Source organism: Cyprinodon variegatus, unplaced genomic scaffold (assembly GCF_000732505.1).
Source record: "Cyprinodon variegatus isolate N-32 unplaced genomic scaffold, C_variegatus-1.0 Scaffold1112, whole genome shotgun sequence".
Lineage (NCBI taxonomy): Eukaryota > Metazoa > Chordata > Actinopteri > Cyprinodontiformes > Cyprinodontidae > Cyprinodon > Cyprinodon variegatus.
In genome coordinates, this window is record NW_015151565.1 from 17,962 (window position 1) to 35,054 (window position 17,093).

At 45.6% G+C, this 17,093-nt stretch overlaps 1 protein-coding gene across 4 annotated transcripts in view; it reads right to left on the reverse strand.

Moving 5' to 3' along the window:
* Nucleotides 1-51: 51 nt before the first annotated feature.
* The window catches only part of syt14 (synaptotagmin 14), a 22,811-nt gene continuing 5,769 nt past the window's right edge, over nt 52-17,093 (reverse strand). Inside the window, exons 2-8 of one of the 4 annotated variants that reach the window (XM_015400505.1) lie at nt 12,539-12,691; nt 10,454-10,681; nt 7,437-7,708; nt 6,919-7,368; nt 6,323-6,512; nt 5,528-5,584; nt 52-1,027 (exon numbers count right to left, since the gene is read on the reverse strand). In XM_015400505.1, coding sequence (XP_015255991.1) covers nt 714-1,027; nt 5,528-5,584; nt 6,323-6,512; nt 6,919-7,368; nt 7,437-7,708; nt 10,454-10,681; nt 12,539-12,638 — 1,611 coding nt within the window. In that variant the 5' untranslated portion in view covers nt 12,639-12,691 and the 3' untranslated portion in view covers nt 52-713. Of the gene's footprint in view, nt 1,028-5,527; nt 5,585-6,322; nt 6,513-6,918; nt 7,369-7,436; nt 7,712-10,453; nt 10,682-12,538; nt 12,692-17,093 lie in introns of all 4 variants that reach the window. The other 3 variants (XM_015400504.1, XM_015400507.1, XM_015400506.1) reach the window with 3 other exon arrangements.

A 17,093-nucleotide genomic window follows, 5' to 3' on the forward strand; every position in this document is an offset into this window, starting at 1 on the left:
TCGTACTGATGTTTGTACTGATGTTCGTAATGTCCTTGGTACTGTTGTTCGTACTGATGTTCGTACTGATGTTTGTAATGATGTTCGTTCTGTTGTTCGTAATGATATTCGTACTGTTGTTCGTACTGTTCTTCGTACTGTTGTTTGTACTTTCTGAGACTATAGGAGAGGTTGGGTTTTTGTTGAAGGACTGCAGCATTGATACCTTGATGCTCACCCGGTCGTCAGCAGAGCAGAGCTGCAGCAGTTGTTGCCTGTTTAGAAGCTAATTAAACAACATCAGCAGCTGCAATGTTTATTTTAACCCTAATTAATAATCCTGTAGTTTTTAGATCAGTTATAGACGATCAGGTCAAATCTGACCCTCTGGATCTCCACTTTGGGAAACCCTGCTGTCCAAGGCAGGACGTGGAGGAAGGGCCTGGATCAGAAGGTCCTTCCAGATTCAGGCTGTGGATTAAGACTGTCTTATTTTCATTCACAAGAGAATAAAAATATCTTTAAAAGGTGTGGAAGAATATGTTTGTAGGGAGGATCCGGTTTTCTGGTGAGGATCCTATCAGCGGATCACTAGAAGGCTCTGTGATTCCTTTCTTGACTCTGCTGATTGATCCGAAGTTTGGCTGTCAGGAATTTTAGAAACTAGGTGATAAAAGCATGACGCTGAACAGCCAAAGCATTCTTCTACCTCATAACCTCCCCCCTTGTGACAGTTAGGACTCCAGCAAGCTGTGCCAGCGGCAGACCTGCTGTCCTTTGGACTCCTTCATCTGGGTCCAGTGAGTCAGCTCCTCCTCCCCGGAGCTGTTCAGGCCCAGAGAGATCCATCCAATCATCTCCTTCCGCTTCATGCTGCGCTTGTTGTAGACGGAGAGGATGAGCGTGACGTCGGACAGCTGGAACAGGGCCACCTGGAAGATGAAGGTCTCTTTGTAGGTGGGGTTGGGCTGACCTCTGCAGATGGACGTCTTGCACTTGGACATCTCATGGCCCATGGAGTTGAGTAGGGTCAACTTCACGTAGGTATCTGGCAGGAAGCAGGTATGTAAGATGTTTACAGAGGAACTCAGACATTCACAGCAGATAACTGAGCATTAGGGCATAGTGAATATTCCCCCATCAGAATCAACACAAAGCGCTGCGACCTATTTCCGGCTATACCGTTTGCTCCTGAGATCATGGCACTGCAGCTGAGATCACGACCACATAGGATGAAACATGAGGCACAGCTACGAGAGCTCACGATAACAGAGCAAGAACTCAAAGGGTGCAAGGAGCATTACTTTATTCCTGTTGCTAAGCAACAGCTGCATGTCTAACCTGAATGAGCAAATTATGTTAAATGATAAAACAGATCAGTTTTTAGAGTCACTGACATGTCAGCTTGGAGTCAGAAGAAAAGATGCTTAACTAAACCTAAGGGATTCAGGAACCGCCTCTGATACAGTGGCTTTCCCACATCCTCCATCTCTGCCACGGCACAGACCGCCTTTCACTGCCTGCCGTTTGGGATTCAAGCAGCCAGGAACAGTTTGAAAGATCGTTGAGCATCTTTGGCTATTTTTAACCCATGTATGTAAGTCCTTGTGTCTGACCGTCTCCTCTTATTCATCATGGGAGCAAAAAAACAGAAAACTAAAGAAGTGCAACCTGACCGATATATCTTTATTACTTTGATCAGTTATCATTGGTAAAGTTATTATTATTATTTGTTATTATGTATGATTAGATTATGCCAGGATATCCTCAGTATCTCATCAAGAAATACTCAACATCCAAACTGATTAATCCAGGTGTTTCTGACCTCAGCAGTGGCGGCTGGCCAACAGAGGTCGCTACGACCCCGCCCCACAAACCCAATGACCTTGATTAAGACATAAAATTATTATTTAATTGAAATATTTAAAAACATATTGATATACATTTTTTAGATGTGCTAGATAAATGTTTATTCTTTAAGGATGAGAAAAGCTGTTTTGTTTTTTGTCAGATTGGTGACGTATTTCCTCTCTAGGGCGCAAAAATCTTTGCACATTAACTCTGGTTACTAATTGTCTATGCACAGCAGCTAATCAGCAATACAGTAGGATAGGAGAGCTTTGGGCACAGGTAAGGTATGCCCTGAGGTGACAGGAAGTGACATCACAGTCGTGGTGCGGCTGATTGACAGGTCAAGTCACGGGACGTAAGCAGAGTCACCAGTAGAAGCTGGAGGTGAAACTGTTTGGACCTGATCAGCTGAACATCAACATTAATCATCAAACCAAAGACAGATGGAGACGGTTCAATTGGTCCTTCTCCAGGACCTGGTTTAGCTCCAAGGCTAGGCTAACTACCTGCAGCGAGGCTAACGGCCTGCAGCAAGGCTAACTGCATGCAGCGAGGCTAACTGCCTGCAGCGAGGCTAATGGCCTGCAGCGAGGCTAACGGCCTGCAGCGAGGCTAACGGCCTGCAGCGAGGCTAACGGCATGCAGCGAGGCTAACTGCATGCAGCGAGGCTAACGGCATGCAGCGAGGCTAACTGCCTGCAGCAAGGCTAATTACATGCACCGAGGCTAAATACATACAGCGAGGCTAACTGCATGCAGCGAGGCTAACTGCATGCAGCGAGGCTAACTGCCTGCAGTGAGGCTAACTACATGCAGCGAGGCTAACTGCATGCAGCGAGGCTAATTACATGCAGTGAGGCTAACTGCCTGCAGCGAGGCTAACGGCATGCAGCGAGGCTAACTACATGCAGCGAGGCTAACTGCATGCAGCGAGGCTAACGGCATGCAGCGAGGCTAACGGCCTGCAGCGAGGCTAACGACATGCAGCGAGGCTAACTGCATGCAGCGAGGCTAACTACATGCAGCGAGGCTAACTACATGCAGCAAGGCTAACTGCCTGCAGCAAGGCTAACTTTTATGCAGCAAGGCTAAAGCTGCGTTCACACCAAATGCAGCAGGAGCAGCAAAAACGCGTCTGCTGCTTCATTTCTGATGCTTGTACAAGTTTAGTTCTGACGCGCGGCTGAAGCATCTTTGCTGCTCTGGCTGCACAGTGGAAAAGTGGGTCTGAGACGCGTTGGGCGGAGCTACCCTATCCTTTCTTTACCCTGCAGCTGTATTTGCTTTGATCAGTGAGAATAAAGTAGTTTTAATGTTTTTAAGTTTCTGTCGGAGCTCAGACCCCCACATACCAGCGGGGCGCTGTCCGTAGGAATCCCATTCAACAGTCGCCTCCTTGTGGTTCCGCTCGGTGGCTGGAAGGCATTTTTCATGTCGTTTTGAGATTTGAAAGAGGTTTAATTTTTTTGCTATATGGTTGAAATGATTCCATCAAAGTATTTAAGTGTTTTTTATTGTGTTGAAAATTGATTTAAAAATGTTATTTGTGGGCCAGAAATAATTTTATGTCAAATATAACTGAATGTAACATGGGATGGAGAACGTTTGGGTTAGAGATAATTACTTTTCACCGTCTGTCATGTTTTCAGATTAGCTGCATTGGAAATGCAGAAATCTCGACACGTGCTCGACTTGTTGATGAGTCGAGCTCGTGAATGGGAATCACAATAGCTGTGACAGTGCCCCCCCTCCTCCCCTCCTCTCTGACAGGGAGCTGCTGAGGCTTTCATGCTGTGGAGTGCCAGCTGCTAAACAGTGCTCAGCTTAGAGCCTTCAATCACACATTCAGCTGCTCTCTTTGACATAAAGGAAAAGAAAAAAGGCCTGATTTCCTCTTTGACTGCTGCTGAATGGGCTGTGCAGAGCTGTGCATGTATTAAGTGGTCAGCGGCGCTGATGCGGCTCTTTGCTGCTAAGTGGGACGGGCTGCGGCTGGTGATTGACTCGACTCGTCAGCCTGCTGGAGCTTTGAAAGTGCTCCACGTCTCGCTTCCACTTTGTGAGATGCACAAAGTCAATCAAGACCTGAATGAGTATTTTGCACAAAGGTCTTTTCAGCGTTACCAGATGTGACTATTTCCCAGTTTGAAGGCTATGGAGGAGCCTGTCAGGAATGCACAAAGAATCCGGTTACTGGTCCCTTTAAATCCAAGTTAGATGTTTAGAGATGAGAGGGCAGAGTGCGAGTCACACGGACGACCGTGTGCTGAAGGATGTGATGTCAGTTCACACATATTTTAGTGATTTCACGTCCTCACCAGAAACAACAGAACTACTCATACATGTGATCTTCCCCTTAAAGTCGGGTTTCCATCTCACTCATAATCAAGCAGAATGAAATGATGACCAGTGCCTTGACCTGGTTGAGCTTTCTGATGAGAACATCTCCTAACCAAAACATGCCAGGAACACCGCCCCACCCCAAGCATGCTGCGGCTCAACCCGTCCTGCAGGGTTTCTACACATTTCTCACTTTGAAAGGAATTTAATTTTCAGACCAGATGTTCACATTGTGAAGGGAAACCGAAGCTCCACTTCCCAAATCCACAAATCTGGTCTGTACTGGTAGGATACTGGGTCTAAACTGGTCTGCCTCCTCAGGTGGAGGCTTGCTTTGGTGGAGAAACCAGCCTGTGGTGATGACAGATTTCCCACCCAGCTTCTTCCGGTATAAAACCAGTCCATCTCCAGTTTGAACTGGAGGAGCCTCCAACCAGCAGTTCTTATCTCTGGGATAGAAAAGTGAAAATAGTGATTGTTCTGGTGAGAACCAGCACTGGTCCCAGTTTGAAGGAAAACCTTCATCTCCATACATGTAAAGAGTGTGTAGGAACCCTGCAAACTAAAAATCTGACTTCAGACTGGAACAGTTAAAGAAAAGCACAAACAGCAGGAGGATAAAAAGGGAAAGGTTCTGGATCTCATGCATGGGAGGAAGGAAAAACTCAGCAACAATATTTACTGATCTTCATGGATGAGTTGATGGCAGCCAAACATTTTCATGTTTAATGAACGGAGGCTTTTCTGCTGATGCTCATCTTTTCACCCTTATTTCGCTTTTCGGTTTAATTCAATTACTTTTATTGATTTGTGAAACAAACAGGCTGGATGTTTGCAAACCAAATGAAATAAGAGGAAATAAAGCTTATCAAACATTTCTACTAAGCCTCAAATAGAAAGTTGGACTTTTTGATTCAATCCTGTTTAGTTCAATGGGATCAATTAACAACGCGTCACTTACAGGCTCTTTATAGATCCACAACACTTAGTGCATCCAGTCACTGACTGGAATACCGGTTAACGTAGATGTAGAAGAAAAAGAAAACTAAAGTAGATATAGAAGATGAAGACAGGCTAAAGCTAAGGTGAAACATAAATGATCTAAAGAAGGCCTAAGTAGTGTTTTAGTCCTCGGCTCTGCTAAGTTTCATTGTTTGGTAACAAAGTCACAGGTGTGACAGCGGATTCTACCTTTAGACAGAAAAGACTAAAAGCTACCAAACCACTGGTTGATTTAAGCTTTAAGCTGATCTGCTAATTAAAAGATAAATTCTTTAAAACTGCATCCATGAAGACATAGAAAGGTTCGGGGTTTAACACCAACGGTGGCTCAGTTTGGGACGGCGAGGAGACTCACCTCTGATAATATAAACCTGTCCACCTATCAAGTGTTTCAGACAACAGAACAGCCCATCTGACAACAAGGGTTGGACAGCAGTAAGAGAAACAGCGGACCGAGATGTGAAAAAGGCGGCAGGGAAGAATATCAGGAGCAGACATAACATTACCAACAAAGGAAGGGAAGAAGAAAGGGTCAGAATATCAGAAACATTTCACAAAGTTCACAACAAGTGGATTTCTGTTGGATTTTGCTGCTGAAGCTCCTTAAAGTTGGAAATGAGGCAAATTGATGAAGATGAGGAGCGATAGCAGCAGTAGGGCTGGGCTTCAATGTCTGATCATCCACAGAAATTACTTTGATAAACTTGATTCTCTGAATATTCATTTCGGCTGGAGTTTAATGTGCAGCTAATGCTAAAGCTAAAAGTGGAATTAAAACAAGCCCTTCTGTCGTAAAAATACAAAACACAAATCAGTCGGAAGTTCAGCGAGCCCTAGAGGTCCTCAACAGAAACCAACCTTCGCATTAAAAACAAAGGCAGCAATAGACGTAAGCAAATGGTCTGGCTGTCGATGGCCTTCCAAGTAACTGGATGGTTTTATTCTGTGGGTCAGAGGCTGAAGGGAACCTCAGACAAGTTTGATCAAGTCTTCCTGAACAGGAACACAGTGATAGAACGGGGTTACTGCCCAGCCCTAACTGGCAGCCATCTTTAAGAAGAAGCTGAGGAAATGATCCCAGATCTCCACTGAAGTATTCAGACCTTCAGCAAGTCCTGCTGTTCCCAATCAAACCTTTTAGGGAACTTACTGGGTGGCTTGTTTGCAGCGAGGTTTTTAAAATGGATGCCTTTGATGATCTCCACAGAGAGGCGGCCCGTGGTTGCGTTGTACACCAGGCCAACAAGGATCTCTGGAGCAGAAGTCTGACTGACAGACGGGAAAGATGAGGCGCTTTCACTGCAGGTCAGATCAGAGAGGCTGAGCTGGGATTCACCGCCCTGCAAACATCAAACATTTCTCATTTATCAATGATGGAAATTCAGCAGCCAGCAGAACTAATACTGATCTGCCCTCCCACTCAGAGGTTGCTATGGCGATTCCCGCCTTTGATGAGTGGTCAGGGCAGCTGTTTGACATATATTCAGTTAGCCATACTAGTGAGGATCTTACTTTAAAAGTTTCACATCATAGTTGTTTGTTTTTAAAGTTTCCAGACACAGGGAAACGTTTTGACCTTCCAAGCCTCACCGTCATCCAGACACCTGCCTGCCCATCCCGCTGCACCTAACCCGGCGGGATTAAAGCTGCGTGAGGATTAGCCTTAGTCCCTCAATTTTATACAACAGGAGGAAAGATGAGTGAAGAAAAGAACCATTAATGAGGTGAAGCTTTGATGCAGCTTACCGGCAGTGCACAGCATGGCTCCAGGATGACTGGCACGGAAACTTTGCCCTGCAGGTTGAGCTTGGTCAGGTAGAACACCTTCTCTCCAAACACCTTCTCCTTCTTCATCCGCCGGATGCTGTACAGACGGAATCGGATGGCGTAGTTTCCGATCATCTCCGACTCCACGTGGCTGAAACGAAAGGCCTCTGTGAAGATGGGGCAGGGGCCCCGCTGGATCCCCGTCTTTGCCCTCTGTTTCTTGGTGGGCAGCAGAACCAGGTGGACCTGCCAGGAAATGTTCCCGGTGCGTTTGATGGAGGGCAAGTCGGTCACGGCCATTATGGTGACGGTGAGCTGCTGCTCCTCTGAGTCGTAGTCAAACACAATGTCCAAGGTGCCGTACTTAGCCATGCCGTCGGGTTCGTAGCCCTTTGGGAAGTGAACATTCGACCCACGAGCAGATAAGTCCTGTAGGAAGCAGAGAAGGTCAGAGTCCCACATAAACGTCAATCATCCCTGTCATGACGGGTGTTTACCTCTGGGCTTAGGACAGCTGTGCTGTCGCTGGGGACGTCTTCTTCATAGCCTTTATTGAAGTAACCTTCGCTCTCTTGGTCATCACTGCCGTCACTGAGACACTTTCCAAAGGACAAGTGTGGACTGCCGCTGGTCACGGACACATCGCATTTGGCGTCGCTCAGATCGGACAGAGTGCAGGACATCCTGGGAGAACCGTTCTCATCCTGATAGGGAGGCGGCTGGAGCTCATCCAAGGGCGGCGTCCTCCTCATCCTCTGGATGCAGTTGGCTGCTTAGGGGAGAGAATTGACCAATGATTATTGGTTTATTTGTTTTTTTGGGATTACTTAGTGTTTCACAGTTTGTTTGGGGCGTGGCCGTCAGGCCTGCCCAGGTGGCTAGCAGCTGCTAGCACCATGGTGGTGAGTGCTGGAGGTTTCTCCACGCTGACACGGAAGAACGGCATCAAGGTGGGTGCTGATTCTCCGTGCAGCGTGGAGGAGTTGTGTTTGGCTGTGGGGGAGGTCATTGGACATGGGTCCATCAAGTCGGCAGCTCGCATGAGTAGAGCTGTCGTTTTGTTTGTGGAGAGAGTGGAGCAGGCTCAGCGGCTGGTGGAAGCAGGCATCTCTGTCAATGGGTTGTTTCTGCAAGTTTCCCCATTGACACTGCCTGCAACCAGAGTCACTCTGTCGAACGTCCCTCCGTTCATCAGTGACGAGTTCCTGATCAAAGAACTGCCTCTGCATGGTAAGCTGGTTTCACCTATTAGGAAGATGATGTCAGGGTGTAAATCACCTCTGCTAAAGCATGTTGTCTCCCATAGGAGACAACTGTTCATGATATTGAACAAACGAGATGAGGAACTGAACCTGCGCTTTCATGTTAGACTGGAGGGATTCGACTACATGCTTTCTGAAACCTCCTCTAACATGAAGTGCTTTGGATGTGGACAGGAGGGACATGTCATTAAAGTGTGCCCCGATGGGGCCGGGTGGCGGCCCGCTGCTGCTGAGCAGATGGGGCCCCCTCCTAGTGGGGCTGTCGCCGTGGAGGAACCCGCTGCTGCTGCGGGGGATGCCGCGGTGGTGTTGGAGGGACCTGCGGCGGCTGCGGAGGAGCCCATGGTGGAGGAGCCTGCGGCAGGTATTGTTGAGGCGTCAGTCATGAAAAAATTTTAAAATTTGACAATTATTGTGTGTGTGAGGAAGGATGGGAGCACGGTGCTGTGTGGTGATAGGGTGAATGGTGGTGAGGGTGAGAGCGCAGGTGGGGAGAGAGACGGGGTGCAGGGAGAGCAGGAGGGGCAGGCCAACAAGCAGGCCAGCAAAAAGGCCAGCAAGCAGGCCAGCAAACAGGCCAGCAAACAGGCCAGCCAGCAGGCCAGCAAACAGGCCAGCAAACAGGCCAGCCAGCAGGCCAGCAAACAGGCCAGCCATCAGGCCAGCAAACAGGCCAGCCATCAGGCCAGCAAACAGGCCAGCCATCAGGGCAGCAAACAGGCCAGCAAACAGGCCAGCCATCAGGGCAGCAAACAGGCCAGCAAACAGGCCAGCCAGCAGGCCAGCAAACAGGACAAACAACTCAGTGGATCCACAGGAAATCGAGAGCACATTGAAGCTCTCAAAACTAAACGGCTAGCTCTAGCCAACCTGCTGGAGTCTAAAGTCCAAGGCATATTGGTCAGATCTCAGATCCAGCATATCACAGAGATTGATGCTCCCTCTAGCTTTTTTTTTTTTTTTTTGCCTGGAGAGGAAGCACGGTCAGAGAAAGCTGATCCACTCTTTGCTGTCGGACACGGGGAAACAACTAAGCGAACGGGGTCAGATCAGGGAGAGGGCTGTGGGTTTTTACCGTTCTCTGTTCTAGAGAACAAAGAGAACGAGTTCTGCAGCAAACTACCCCAGGTCTCTGAGGAGACCAACACTGAGCTGGAGTGCCAGGAACTCCACACAGTTGGCGTTGACGGACTCACCGTCGAGTTCTACAAAGCCTATTGGGACCTTCTGGGATAAGACCTGCTAGACATCTGCAAGGAAAGTCTGCTCGCTGGTTCGCTCCCCTTGTCTTGCCGTAGGGCAGTCATCACCTTGCTGCCCAAAAAGGGTAACCTGCAAGACATCAAGAACTGGCACCCTGTGTCCCTCCTCTGTACCGATTACAAGATCCTCTCCAAGGCTCTGGCCGTGAGGCTGGGAAAAGCTATGGAGCAGGTCATCCACCGAGATCAGACCTACTGCGTCCCCGGCAAGTCCATGGTAAATAACGTCTACCTAATTCGGGATGTTTTGGAGGTCTCTGGTTCATTGGGTTTACAAGCCGGCTTCATTTCATTAGATCAAGAAAAGGTGTTTGACCGCATTGAGCACGGCTTCCTCTGGAAAACCATAAGGGGGTTTGGGTTCAGCGAGGGTGTTATGGCCAAGATCCAGATACTGTACAGTGGCATAGAGTGTGCTGAAGATCAACGGTAGCCTGTGTGTTCCTTTTAGGGTGTGTAAAGGCGGTGGATGCGCTGTGACTTTATCTAGATGACCCCGTTTCAACCCTCCTCCAGCCCCTCCTCCACCATCGTAGCTAAAGCTTCATCAGAGCGTCATTCCTCCTGGACTCTTACTGCGTTCCCTGTCTCATCTTAACCGGTCCAGCAGAAGCCGCCATGTTGAGCCTGGTTCTGAAAGAGGTTTCGTCCCAACGGGGCGTTTTTCCTCTCCACTGTCGCTCCATGCTTGCTCATCATGGACTGGTTCTCTTAACCTGTCTTATCCAACTGAACTTCCACCTTCCAGGTCCCTGAGTGAAGCTCTAGTATCAGCTTACGCAGTCCACTGGATCTCCCCATAAAGCTCAGCAGACCGTCTCTCTAACCAGCAGTCTACAGACTGACCAACTTCATCTATCTCCACTCCACCACCAGTTTCAGGCCTGGAAGAGGGAAACAGTTTACAGCCTGCCCTTCTTCTCCTCCGACTGCTCTTGCTTTTCTGCTGGGGTTACATTTGTGCCGAAGCGTGTCGTGTGGAGGACCTACCATCATCTGCAGACGCCTCACTGCTGTATCCATCATAACCTGCAGTCAGAGGGCTGTACTTTTGGCGGCCTTCCCATCTGAACCCTCCAAGGTGTTTGCCGTTGCAGGCCGCCGTGGCTCCAACGCGCAGACCCTGCGAGCGGCTGACCGCTTCCTGATACTGACCCATCAGCTCGTCCTCACTGTCTGAGGACGAGTCCAGCAGGTCGGCATCAGAGGACGCTTTGTCTGAGGAAGAAGGCAGAAACACAGTTGGAATCAGAAGCTTTATTTGGCCCTATCTTGTTATTGATGTGTGTAGAAACCTATGATAGTGAAATATCCCAGCTGGACAGTAAGCAGGACATTGAATGGTATGATGACAGCCAGATACTGTAGATAAATAAATAACGGATGCTGCAGTGTTTTAAAGGAAGGAGCAGATTCCCTCGTCCAGGCTGAATATAGAAGATAACCTGCACTAATTATTTAATACCTTAATATTTAATTTACCTTTAAATGAAGATTTATCTGCTGACACAGTTCAGATTTTGTTAGTAAGTACCCAACACATTCTGACAGCATTAGCTAATAGCATAGAGCTGCAGGATGATGTTCTGCAGCAGGACGATGTTCTTCTGAAGGACGATGTTCTTCTGCAGGACGATGTTCCGCTGCAGGACTATGTTCTTCTGCAGGACTATGTTCTTCTGCAGGACAATGTTCTTTTGCCGGACGATGTTCTTCTGCAGGACGATGTTCCTCTGCAGGACGATTTTCTTCTGCCAGACGATCTTCCTCTGCCAGACGATGTTCTGCAGCAGGACTATGTATTGCAGCAGGATGATGTTCTGCAGCAGATAAGCCTCTCATCCCAAATTCTTCAACATCAACCTTGGTTTTCAAACATAAAATCCAGCTAAACTGGATCATTGCATCATCTGATTGGTTATGGCTTTTCCTTCCTCTGTGTTCATAATAGTGTAATTTAATTTCTCTAGTTTTAGTCGGATCTGTTTGACTTGAAGCTGAATGATTTTTATTAATAAACTCATATTTGAAAGGAAGTTGGTGAATTTATTCCATAATTGTTTGTTCTAACAAACAACCAGTAGGTGGCGTGTTCATAAACTGTATGTGACAATCTGAACACGACCCAGTTATCCAGTCAATCCTAAACGATCAGTTACGTTATGCAACATCACTCACTAAATAACAGGAATGTATTTATGGAAACTGGAACTTCTCTAAAGAACATTTTATTTGCTTAAAATAATAGAAAATGCCTTTATTGTCCTAATATGGGGAAACTGTGACGTCACAGCAACAGAAAAAGATTTCACTAAAAGTGGTCCCACAGATGTGGACCTTAAAAAGTGTATAAAAACACCAGAACAGGAAAAAGAAAAAGAAAAAATCTAATACTTTATAATATAAATACTTTGCATCTGAAGAATAAATAATCAATAGATTACAGTTACAGTTCAATTCGAACCACAAAGCAGAAATCAGTTTTTCCAGGCAAATTTCTAGAAAACAACTAGAAGTCATGAAAAATTTAAAAACCAAAAACTCTGATGTGGTTTTATGTTAGGTTATATCTTATCTGACATCACATGCATTCAGTTATAACAATAAACAAACTGAGAAAAATCTCATCATGTAGTTTTTCTTTTAATCCAGCAGGGGGAAGCAGAGCTTTTGGTTAAACCTGGTGGTGGGCTTCATGCTGTGTAACAGAGGGTGTTCACTTTGCTCTGACCTCAGAGCAGGCTTAGCTCCGCCCCCAAATTAAATCCACTTTTATGCTTTGAACTCTGTAAACTGGGTCTATTATTGCTATTCTACATATATTTAATTCCTTTTTTGTCTGAGATCTGTTTTAGTTTATGCTTTATTGCTCTTTACATTAGACATTATACATCAGACATTATCTGATGGTTAAACTTCATACAGTAGAACATCTGTATGGTTCTTCCAGCATATCTTCAGATCTCAGAGTTTACTACTAAACAAAAAGTTTGAGTCAGGATTTTCTGTCACACTAAAGTCTAAGATCAGCAGGAGGAGATAATTTTGTGAAGATAAGGAGTTAATCAGACTCACCTGGCAGCTCTGAGTTTTTCCTGAAGTCATCGAGGCCCTGAAGGCTCCCTGGGTTCTCCAGAACCAGCGTGTTGTTGAGATACCAGAAGAGCAAGGTCATGAGGATGATGAAGAGTCCGATGGCTGTCAGAAAGCCCAGCACCTCTGGAGAAACTGGGAACAAACCAGAAACACCAGTTTCAGAGAATCAGCTTTCAGTTTCCTCAGCTTCAAGACTGATCGGGTTTACTGACTCCGGCACTGGGTGTCAAACTGGTTCCAGAAAGGGACGTGAGGCTGCAGGTTTTCTTTCCAACCAAGCAATAGCACACCAGACCCAAGTCATCTCATCAAGGGAGTCCAATCTGAACATGATGACTTGATGAAATGACTGGAGTCTGGTGTGCTATTGTTTGGCTGGAAAGAAAACCTGCAGCCACACGGCCCTTTCTGGAACCAGTTTGACACCTGTGGGTTAGAGGCTCACAGAGCACCTGCTGGTTACCATGGGAACAGTTCCATGCGCTCCAGATTCAAGGTCATGCAGGAGTTAACAGAGAACCAATCGATCCTTCAATCAGTCAGAGATCAGAACATCAGAACCTCACGGATCCATCATCCATCCATCCATCCTCCATCCATCATCCATCCATCCATCATCCATCCATCCATCATCCATCCATCCTCCATCCATCATCCATCCATCCATCATCCATCCATCCATCATCCATCCATCCTCCATCCATCATCCTCCATCCATCCATCCATCCTCCATCCATCATCCTCCATCCATCCATCCATCATCCATCCATCCATCATCCATCCATCCATCATCCATCCATCCATCCATCCATCCATCCATCCATCCATCATCCATCCATCCATCATCCATCCATCCATCATCCATCCATCATCCATCCATCATCCATCCATCCATCATCCATCCATCCATCCATCCATCCATCCATCCATCCATCCATCATCTATTGAATGGGAGGCAGCTATATTTGAAACAGACGATTGAAATGTTAAAATGAGTTTTTACATCCAGATGTGAATTGTTTGATAAAGACAGAGTTTAAAGGTTTAGTTCTGGTTCCACAGTGTCTGACCACAGAAGGCGCCTTTCTCTGTTTCCACCCTGCCAGCTTTACCGCCTGAATTATTCACAGCTCAGATGGAGCCACAGGGATTCTGTTCTGCATCTTTTTCCAATCAGCAAAGAAGAACAAATCTCACAAATATGTGAAAAAGCGAGAAAAAAATGTGTTTCCTCTGCAGACCCAGCACTGAGAGGGCTGATGCGTGGTCACATTTTACCAAATGTAGGCCATTAAAATGCTGACAGTAACCTTTAGGTAGAACGCGTGGGTCTGATGGATGAGTCACTAGAATGGCAGACAGCACCTCACTTTGTTATACAAGAGAACAGAAGCAGCCTCTTGATGATGGAGTCCCAGTCAGAGCAGGAAGAGCCTCATTGTTTGCTTTGTGGTTTCCATCATTTTTCCACAGTGGTTTCCACAGTGGTTTCCATCATGTTTCCCATCAGGTGTCCACCTTGTTTCCACCATGTTTTCCATCATGTTTCCATCATGTANTTTTCCACAGTGGTTTCCACAGTGGTTTCCATCATGTTTCCCATCAGGTGTCCACCTTGTTTCCACCATGTTTTCCATCATGTTTCCATCATGTACTCCATCGTGTTGCCATCATGTTTCCATCATATTTCCACAGTGGTTTCCATCATGTTTTCCATCATATTTCCATCGTGTTTCCATCATTGGATCATGCTTCCACATTGGTTTCCACAGTGGTTTCCATCATGTTTCCATCGTGTTTTCCATCGTGTTTCATCATGTTTCCACAGTGGTTTCAATCATGTTTCCATCGTGGTTTCCACAGTGGTTTCCATCATGTTTCCCATTAAGGTTTCCATCTTGTTTCCACCATGTTTTCCATCATGTTTCCATCGTGTTTTCCATCGTGTTTCCATCATGTTTCCATCATATTTCCACAGTGGTTTCCATCACGTTTTCCATTATGGTTTCCACAGTGTTTTCCATTATGTTTCCATCGTGTTTTCCATCGTGTTTCCATCATGTTTCCAACATGTTTCCACAGTGGTTTCCATCGTGTTTCCATCGTGGTTTCCATCATGGTTTCCACAGTGGTTTCCATCATGTTTCCCATCAGGTTTCCACTGTGTTTCCACCCTGTTTTCCATCATGTTTCCATCATGTTTCCAACATGTTTCCACAGTGGTTTCCATCATGTTTCCCATCAGGTTTCCACCTTGTTTCCACCGTGTTTACCATCATGTTTCCATCTTGTTTTCCATCGTGTTTCCATAATTTTTTCTATCATGCTTCCATCGTGGTTTCCACAGTTGTTTCCATCATGGTTTTCACAGTGGTTTGCATCGTTGTTTCCATTGTGTTTCACAACATGTTTCAATTGTGTTTTCCATCATGTTTCCTTCATGGCTCCATCGTTTTTCGATTGTGTTTGCCATCGTGTTTCCATCGTGGTTTCCACAGTGATTTCCATCATGTTTCCCATCAGGTTTCTATCATAGTTTCCACAGTGGTTTCCATTGTGTTTTCCATCATGTTTCCATTGTGTTTTCCATTATGTTTCCATCGTGTTTTCCATCATGTTTCCATCATGATTTCCACAGTGGTTTCCACAGTGGTTTCCATCATGTTTCCCATCAGGTTTCTATCATGGTTTCCTCTGTGGTTTCCATTGTGTTTCCCATCAGGTTTCCACCTTGTTTCCNACAGTGGTTTCCATCATGTTTCCCATCAGGTTTCTATCATGGTTTCCTCTGTGGTTTCCATTGTGTTTCCCATCAGGTTTCCACCTTGTTTCCACTGTATTTTCCATCATGTTTCCATCGTGTTTTCCATTGTGTTTTCCATTGTGTTTCCATCGTGTTTCCACAGTGGTTTCCATCATGTTTCCATCATGGTTTCCACCGTGTTTTCCATCATGTTTCCATTGTGTTTTCCATCGTGTTTCCATCGTGTTTTCCATCAGGTTTCTATCATGGTTTCCACATTTGTTTCCATTGTGTTTTCCATCATGGTTTCCACCAAATGCATATCCTGCAATAAGATCCCAGTTTCTAACCTCCTGAGTTTCTATCCTGGTAAAGTTCCCCTTCTATTTAAAGCTTTTTTAGAAATTGTCCCAGTCTGCACTCCCTGCAATGTAACAAACAGCCCTGAGCCCTGATCTAGGACTGGCACAGAGGAAGACCATTTCACAGACATTCCAACTTTCAGATGATAATGACCAGAAAACAGAAGACCCCAAATTCAACCAGAGGCGACATGACACGTTTAAACAGTTTTTTGGAGGAATAAACTGCTGCAGGTCAGGAGGGATTCACCAGAGTCAGAACTTTTAGAAGGAGATCAGAGCATTGAGTGAACAGGCAGATAAGAGTCAAATGTTTCCAGGGTTGGATTCTGGTTCACTAATCTTCTAACCCTGAGGACAAACCTTGAGAGTTTCTGAGGAAGCCGGTTGGCGTGTGACATCACTGGTGAACCTTACAGGATTCCTGAATCCGTCAAGGTTGGTTTGGAGGACAGTTAAACCTCGGTCCAGGGGAAAGCACAGGGTCAGAGACAGGCAGAATGATGGAGGGGACAACCCAGAATCAGAGCTAGGCAATCCCAGATCCAGAGACAATCCAGAGGAGAAACCAAGAGCGAGGTCAGGGCCCAGAAAACAGGGCAGAGATCAAGGATGTAACTTTGCGATAAAAGTTGGTGGGGGCGCTCTAAGGGTGGGGGCTGATGGACCTACAGCTACTCAACACGAACGCCTCAAATAGGGTTTGTATTTTCCAAAAATGAGCTCAAACGTATATTTATTGAATGCTTTACTGTTGTTGAGAACATAAGAGTACTACAATACATTTGTGGTATTAGTTTTATAGTTTTAGACAGATGCCTGCCTTTAGTGCATTGTTTATAAAGGGCTCAAAAACATTAATGTATAAAAAATGAGGAATAACAGACGATATTGATGCTAACATCAATATATCCTGTATCCCTAGAATGGACACAACTTCCCTTCCATCCATCCATCCATGCATGGCGTCACTTTAAGCTGCATCAGTGATTATCCTCCTTCACAAGCAGCTAAATCTAATTTAGAAATTTGTCCCATATGTCATTGACAGCCAAAGTCTATATATTAAACCTTATATTTAAAAAATCATTTATACACTGGTTTGTATTATTTGTGCTTAAATTCTTGTATGTTTCTTATAGTTTAATTTTAAGTCTGTGTCCTGTGAGTCTGGCTCTCTCTGGGTTGCAGCTATTTCTGAGTCTCGCTGAACTACAGAAGACAAAATTATATGTTGAATTTTATTATAGCATTCCATATGTTTTCTTGTAAACTTGGGGACATATTTTATTGCATGTTGCATATCCCAGTAAATCTGTTTCACCTTTAAATCAGCAGCTGTCCCTAATTGTGTCTCTACTCTGCTTAAAAATATATTTATGAACCTGTCTACCAATATAATGATGCCAGAGAAAATCATTTTCAGGAT